The 8388-nt window shown below is 45.1% G+C and overlaps 1 protein-coding gene across 1 annotated transcript; it reads left to right on the top strand.

Moving 5' to 3' along the window:
• The first annotated feature begins 2739 nt into the window (after window positions 1-2739).
• LOC106607740 (sodium-dependent glucose transporter 1) lies at window positions 2740-8388 on the top strand. Its single transcript, XM_014205018.2, has 4 exons — window positions 2740-3658; window positions 5072-5240; window positions 5687-5803; window positions 5921-8388. Exons 1-4 carry the CDS (start codon window positions 3368-3370, stop codon window positions 7336-7338), a joined length of 1995 nt encoding a protein of 664 aa, XP_014060493.2. The 5' UTR covers window positions 2740-3367; the 3' UTR covers window positions 7339-8388.

The following is an 8388-nucleotide window of genomic DNA, read 5'->3' as shown; positions in this document are numbered from 1 at the left end:
AGGCCCAAAAAATGGCCAGACTCCAGTCACCCAAGTCATGGACTGTTCTCTCTGCTACCTCACGGCAAGCAGTCAGTACATGAGCGCGAAGTCTAGGTCCAAAAAGCTCCTTAACAGCTTCTACACCTTAAGCCATAAGACTGCTGAACAATTAATCAAATGGCCACCTGGATTGATCCCCCTATTGCATTGACCCCCCCCCTTTTGTTTTTATACTGCTGTTTATTATCTATGCATAGTCACTTTACCCCTACCGTGTACAAATTACCTCAGCCACTGACTTGGAACATGTACCTCATGTATATTGCCTCGTTATTGTTATTTTGTGTTACTTGTATACATTTATTTTTACTTCAGTTTATTTAGTAAATGTTTTCTTAACCAACAATGCAGTTAAGAAAATAGAGTTGGTTTTACTGATAACCTACAATGCATTACATGGGCTTGCTCCTACCTATCTTTCCGATTTGGTCCTGCCGTCAATACTTACATGTACGCTATGGTCACAAGACGCAGGCCTCCTAATTGTCCCTAGAATTTCTAAGCAAACAGCTGGAGGCAGGGCTTTCTCCTATAGAGCTCCATTTTTATGGAATGGTCTGCCTACCCATGTGAGAGACGCAGACTCGGTCTCAACATTTAAGTCTTTACTGAAGACTCATCTCTTCAGTAGGTCCTATGATTGAGTGTAGTCTGGCCCAGGAGTGTGAAGGTGAACGGAAAGGCTCTGGAGCAACGAACCGCCCTTGCTGTCTCTGCCTGGCCGGTTCCCCCCTCTCCACTGGGATTCTCTGCCTCTAACCCTATTATAGGGGCTGAGTCACTGGCTTACTGGTGTTCTTCCATGCCGTCCGTAGGAGAGGTGCGTCACTTGAGTGGGTTGAGTCACTGACGTGGTCTTCCTGTCTGGGTTGGCGCCCCCCCTTGGGTTGTGCCGTGGCGGAGATCTTTGTGGGCTATACTCGGCCTTGTCTCAGGATGGTAAGTTGGTGGTTAAAGTTATCCCTCTAGTGGTGTGGGGGCTGTGCTTTGGCAAAGTGGGTGGGGTTATATCCTGCCTGTTTGGCCCTGTCCAGGGGTATCATCGGATGGGGCCACAGTGTCTCCTGACCCCTCCTGTCTCAGCCTCCAGTATTTACGCTGTAGTAGTTTGAGTCGGGGGGCTAGGGTCAGTCTGTGATATCTGGAGTATATCTCCTGTCTTCTCCTGTGTGAATTTAAGTATGCTCTCTCTAATTCTCTCTTTCTCTCTCTCGGAGGACCTGAGCCCTAGGACCATGCCTCAGGACTACCTGGCATGATGACTCCTTGCTGTCCCCAGTCCACCTGGCCGTGCTGCTGCTCTAGTTTCAACTGTTCTGCCTGCGGCTATGGAACCCTGACCTGTTCACCGGACGTGCTACCTGTCCCAGACCTGCTGTTTTCAACTCTCTAGAGACCGCAGGAGCGGTAGAGATACTCTCAATGATCGGCTATGAAAAGCCAACTGACATTTACTCTTGAGGTGCTGACTTGTTGCACCCTCGACAACTACTGTGATTATTATTATTTGACCATGCTGTTCATTTATGAACATTTGAACATCTTGGCCATGTTCTGTTATAATCTCCACCCGGCACAGCCAAAAGAGGACTGGCCACCCCTCATAGTCTGGTTCCTCTCTAGGTTTCTTCCTAGGTTTTGGCCTTTCTAGGGAGTTTTTCCTAGCCACTGTGCTTCTTCACCTGCATTACTTGCACTTTGGGGTTTTAGGCTGGGTTTCTGTACAGCAATTTGAGATATCAGCTGATGTAAGAAGGGCTATATAAATACATTTGATTAAGAGTTAAGTGCTTGTAAGTAAGCATTTCACGGTAAGGTCTACACCTGTTGTATTCTGCGCATGTGACAAATACAATTTGTGTCGAAGGCCAATCTTCAGAAGATGTGAAGACATTTTCAGTAAATTTAGACATTCTTACAAGTAAAATGACCTTTCCTTGCATGAAAAGCACAAAAGCTAAAATATTTGTAAGGAAAACGTCACAAAATATTTCTATTATGACCTCTAGAGGTCCCTGTTCCCAACGACAATTTCAATCATATGACTACTACTTCCTATACGCTGACGCGTCAACTGAGCCCATCATGGATTGAACCACATCGTAGTAGCAAAGATTTGTATAACTAAACCCAGATAGACAACAGCCTGTCGTTTCCAACGGGAACAAATTAGTCATAGTGGGCAGAGCCAAGCACGAGCTAGCGAGATCCTATTGGCGCGTTCTAGCAGATATCTGCATATTTCCGTTAGGGAACGCCTCCTACGTGAAGTGCGCATGTGTTCGATTCACCATTGCACTCCTAAACAAAGCGATTTTTTTTAAAATTGCAAAGGGTAAAGTCTACAAAACTTTGTTCATTCTGTTCATAACATATAGTCGTTTTGGGAACAGAAAACTGTATTGAGATCAAATGTTTAATCGATGAGAAAATGTGCAGAATGTTAGCCAAAATCCATCTCGTTCCATCTTCTCCTACTGCCGACCAGTGGGCTTCCTCTCACTACCACATTTGGTAATGAGTGGAAACGCTAAGCGGATGCTTCACATTTATACATCCGGTGAGATATCTGTCTCACTGTGGTATTAGGCTTTTACCGCGTTCACATATTAGCCGAAAAACTAGGAAACTCGTTATTCACGCGACACGTGTATAACTACAACCAATTACCAAGTCAGAAATGAACGAGTTTCCTAGTTCCGGCTAGCATCTGAACGCGGAATATCACCCGCAGCCACCATTCTCCCGGATGACAGAATGAACCGAAGGTGTATATCGACCTGGCCAACTTGTAGTCCTAAAAACCGGAAATTAGTTACCTCTGGTTTGTTCAGCCATTCCTATGGGGAAAATGAATGAGGAAAGAATATGGTTTTGGGTTTAAAGGCGGAAAATAAAGTCTGAGGTTAGCACAGGCTAAGGAGATCCTATACGTTTTGTTCTATGAGATAATATCAGTCAGTTAATATGACCTTTAAAAATTATGAAGACTTTGTGCTTTTTTTCTTCTTCATAAACGCTTAAAAATGCACAAAAAGTGACGTTAGCTGAACAAAACGAATAAGATATCCTAAGCCACATACCTTATTTTCGGCATTTACCCAAAAACTCCATTCATTTTGTACAACGTACCATGGCGGAGTTAGTGCATACAAAAAGACGCCATTACTATTTATCTCTATGACAGAGTAGGATATCTGAACTTGTCGTTCACTGAAGGCGCACCCGGTCAGTTTGTTTACCAACTGCGCTGGCGCAAACTTGTCAATATTGCCAACCAGCAGGATTCAAACAAAGACGTTAGCCATAATTTGACAGCTCGACCATGTCTGCCTCGGCCGCCAGAGATCCTGTTGTGAAAAAGAAGCATGTTCGTTTCGCTAGAATGGAGGAGGAGGAGGATGATAACGATGACCAAGAGGAAGATACTCTGTTTGACAAGAGGAAAGACACGAGACGAGGGCTGAAGAGTGTCATGAAAGGGAGGAAGACAAGTTCGAATTCAGAGTTCGATGATGAGGTTGAAATCATCGATAGAGGTGGCAGGGCCCGCGGGTCTGGTGGCTGCAGCAGCTGGATGATCACCTTAGCGCTCTGTGCGTCATTCCTCGGCCTGGTAATGATGAATGCTTTTTATTAGGCTAGTAGGCTAGCCCAAGGGACTGAATTGGAACCATTCTGTCATCATATGTACCTTTTTTATATCTGAGAATTGAATAGGGTCTCTGGTTTTATTGCATAGTTTGTTTTACATGGACATTATTGTTCTGGTTGTTTCCCTATCCCCATATCTTCACTAAAACTAAAATACAGGTTTTCTGTACATGTTTTAAAGCTTCATCTAATTTTACATGAGTCTCACATGGTCAGTAACTATTCCCATTCGATAACATCTAGCATTTCCAAGATTCATTCATTGAGTTCATTAGTTTTGTGGTTGTTTTAGTGGCATTTGAGACAATGGTTACTTTCTTATACTCAGGTAAAATGAGTGTTGTTAGGGATATATTCTGAATGAGCCGGATTTGCATTTCATGGCTGTAAAACTAGCTCTTCAACTTAAGAACAGGTTTAAAAGGATCCGCCCCTTTCCCCCCCAAATTTTCGCCTAAAATGACATACCCAAATCTAACTGCCTGTAGCTCAGGACCTGAAGCAAGGATATGCATATTCTTGATACCATTTGAAAGGAAACACTTTGAAGTTTGTGAAAATGTGAAATGAATGTAGGAGAATATAACACATTAGATCTGGTAAAAGATAATACAAAGACATTTTTGTATTTTTTTGTAACATCATCTTTGAAATGCAAGAGAAAGGCCATAATGTATTAGTCCAGCCCAGGCGCAATTTAGATTCTGGCCACTAGATGGCAGCAGTGTATGTGCAAAGTTCTAGACTGATCCAATGAACCATTGCATTTCTGCTCAAAATGTTGTATCAAGACTGCCCAAATGTGCCTAATTGGTTTATTAATACATTTTCAAGTTCATAACTGTGCACTCTCCTCAAACAATAGCATGGTATTATTTCACTCTAATAGCTACTGTAAATTGGACAGTGCAGTTAAATTAACAAGAATTTAAGCTTTCTGCCAATATCAGATATGTCTATGTTCTGGGATTTTTTTGTTTGTTACTTACAACGTCATGCTAATCACATTAGCCTACTTTAGCTCAACTGTCCCGCGGGGGACCCACCAATCCTGTAGAGGATTTATTAAGCTTTTACTTCCTGGCACCTGTCCAAAGGTACAATTTTGAATAACTGTCGTCTTCCCGAAAGGGAAATGAAAACCCAAAATGTCACACTTTATATTATTTACCATTGGCTGCCACAAATAAAGTTCAAAATACCCTTAGAATATTACTGTATGTATCCTAGAAAATGATGATGGCCCTAGACGCTACCACTGTTTGCCTAAGAACGTAAATGTAATGTAAATGTAACTCTGAGAAAGTTCTGAGATATGCGCTTACTTATACTTGCCTGTAGTACAGTGTACTAGTTTATTATTTATGTGTTCCAGGGGATGAGTATCTCTGTCTTAGGCCCCACATTTCAAGACCTTGCCATCAACGTCAACCAGAACATCAGCAACATCTCCTACATCTTCGTAGGCCGCTCAATGGGCTATATAGGCGGCTCTGTGTTGTCCGGGATTCTCTTTGACTGCATGAACAGCCATCTGCTGCTGGGTATGTCTAACAGACTAAAATATACCTAGACTTAACTCAAATACAAATACATGGTGTCCATTGGCTCTGAAAAACATTAGGTTTAATCTCTAAGATATTATTGTGGTCCTGTGTGGCTATGAGTTCGTAGAGCATGGCGCTAGCAATGGCAGGATCATACGTTTGATTCCTGCCCAGGCCACCCATACGAAATATGTATACACGCATGATTGTAAGTCGCTGTGGATAAAACCGTCTGCTAAATAGCATTTATTAGTATTATTATATTAGTATACAGTATGCGTTTGTTGTTATTATATTAGTATACAGTATGCACAGAGAATGCATCACCTTTGCTTGTCAAAGAATGCCAAAGGTTGTTTTTGTGGGTGATCATGACTTTTATACAGTGCATGGTGCATGCTGGTTGAATGCACCCCACTCCTAACATTGTATCTTCTCCACAGGCCTCTCCATGTTGGTCACAGCGTTTGGGATGTTTGCCATCCCTTTCTCTAAGACGGCCCTTCTCCTCACTGCTCTGATGTCCAGTATTGGAGTTTCCATGGGCTTTCTAGATACAGGTGCAGTTAATCTCACAGTCTTTATCTTTAAGATAGTAAATACGTATCTACTGCACACAGTACAAGAAGTGGTTGTCAGTGAATGTCTCTGATGCTGTTTACTGTCCTCTCTGGTAGGTGGTAATGTCCTGATCCTGCAGACGTGGGGGGATCAGGCTGGCCCCCACATGCAGGCCTTGCACTTCAGCTTCGCGGCTGGGGCCTTCGCCTCGCCCATCATCGCCAAGCTGCTCTTTGGAACGGACCTGGACGTGGCTACAAACAGCAGCATGGAAGCCCCGGTGGCAAACTCCACCTCCCCATCTGTCACAGACCACATACCCCAAACCGTGTCTTCTCCTATGGTCATTCGCTTCGTCCACAGTAGCAGCACCCTCAAGTCCATGTGGGCCTACGTTGTGATCGGTGGTTTCATCCTGTTCGTCTCCCTCGTCTTCTTTATCCTTTACGCCCGCCACAGCCCCTCAAGGGGCAGGGCCCAGACCCCCTCAGGGAATCCCCTGGTGTCCAAGCACCACAACGCACTCATTGCTATGCTCTTTGTCTTCTTCTTCTGGTACGTGGGGGCCGAGGTGGCGTACGGCTCCTTTATCTTCACCTATGCTAAGGATTACATTCTTATGGACGAGGCTCAGGCAGCAGGGCTCAACTCCCTGTTCTGGGGAACGTTTGCTGCCGGCCGGGGCCTGGCCATCTTCTTTGCGACCTGCATGCACCCAGGCACCATGATTCTACTGAGCCTGGTGGGCTGCACCCTGTCCTCCCTGTTCCTCACCCTCTTCAACAGCAACAGGGTGGCCCTGTGGGTCTGCACTGGTGTCTACGGTGCCTCCATGTCGACCACTTTCCCCAGTGGGATCTCCTGGGTGGAGCAGTACACCACGGTGACCGGGCGCTCTGCTGCGGTGTTCGTGGTGGGGGCGGCCCTGGGGGAGATGGTGCTGCCCGCCCTGGTGGGCTTCCTATTGGGAAGGATCCATGGTCACCCCTTGCTAATGTACCTGGCCCTGGGCACCGCCACCATCACCTCCATCCTCTTCCCCTTCATGTTCTGGCTGGCCTCGTCCCCCAGCGGCCCCAGTAGGACACCTCGCACCAGGAGCCACATGGAGCCTGACGACAGCGAGTACCGCCAAGCCCTGCTGGACTCGGGCGCCAATGATGAGGAAGAGGAGCCGGAGCAGCAGCGGGAACAGAAGCAGGATCACGAGGCCGACCAGTGGAATGATGCCGACTTCGAGGTCATCGAGATGGATGACGCCAGCCTTATGACCTCTCCTAATAAAGCGGTGTTCTCTTCTCCTAGCAAAGCGCTCTCGTTATCTCCTAATAAAGCGTTGTCATCTCCTAACAAAGGGCTTCCACTCCCTGATGTTGCTGGGACATCAGGGGACACCACTGCCACATCTGTCCCCGCTACTCTCCAGTCCCTAGAGCCAACAGTTGGGGCCTCTTTCACAGACTCTATCTCTCTCCGGGGAGACTCACCCAGACGGAAACTGCTGCGTTCCCTGGACCGGCAGAAGAGGGACTAGGGGCTAGATTCAATCAGATCAAGCATTAACCGGTGATTGCCGACACCCCCATAGCTGGTGTTTTGGTGGTGTAACTGCATTAGAGCTGTCAAATCGGAGCTGCTGCTCGTGTGATCATTGTCACGAAGTCATACCCGTCCCATTCATGTTAGAAGTTCAGAACAAGTAAGTGTAGATTATATAGAAATAATGAAATGTAAAATCATTAAACAAAATGAGGATTTCTATCAGCCTAATCGAAGTGTAGATTTATATCTCACATTCCACTAAACAACTTGTAAACAGGCTGCATGGGATTTCTCTTAATGCGACTACGTGCAGCCAATGGCAATATCTGCTTTAGGTATACTGCCGGGAGCCACTTGTGGATTTGACAGCTCTAATGCAGTTCCACCTCTGACACTCTGCCTGGGAGCCCGGGATTCAATCGGATTAACAGTAAGGCCGGGATTCAATCCTAAAGCCAGGATCGCATCCGATCGTGCTTTGTCTGCAATGTACCTTTTAAAGGCAATTTTCTCGCGTTCAGAGGCCACATTTACAGTCAATGCCGCATATGTCTGCTCAATCGGAAATTACCTTTAAATTGTGCATTGTCACGAAGTGCGATCGGAATGAATACCGGCCTAAGGGCTCTAGTCTGTGAAATGCGCCATTACTCCAAGTGCTTTAAAGACATTACTGTATTCTAGAAGAGCCATGGCTCTCTTCAGAGAAACTTGTTGATGTCTGATTGTCAGTGACTGTAATTTGACCTGTTTAGTTTAACACACATGTAAATGTTTGATACTACAGATTTACAGTGCAATATCATTTACCCCACTCCTACACAGCTTTTGAAGTTGTATGCTGTGGTAGACATTGAATTTGTTTAAACATTAAGACCTCTTGCCACTGTTGCTGGTAATGAATTATAACAGTTTACATTAGTGACATTTTTTTTCCTTTAGATATCCTAAAGATGTCATTTTCTTTGTCATATTTACATTTAGTCATATTTGAATTATCAACAGTTAAAAATAGGAATTTTGCCACCACTGTGGCCTGATT

This window comes from Salmo salar, chromosome ssa06 (assembly GCF_905237065.1).
Source record: "Salmo salar chromosome ssa06, Ssal_v3.1, whole genome shotgun sequence".
Lineage (NCBI taxonomy): Eukaryota > Metazoa > Chordata > Actinopteri > Salmoniformes > Salmonidae > Salmo > Salmo salar.
This window is presented reverse-complemented; position numbering and strand designations above follow the sequence as displayed.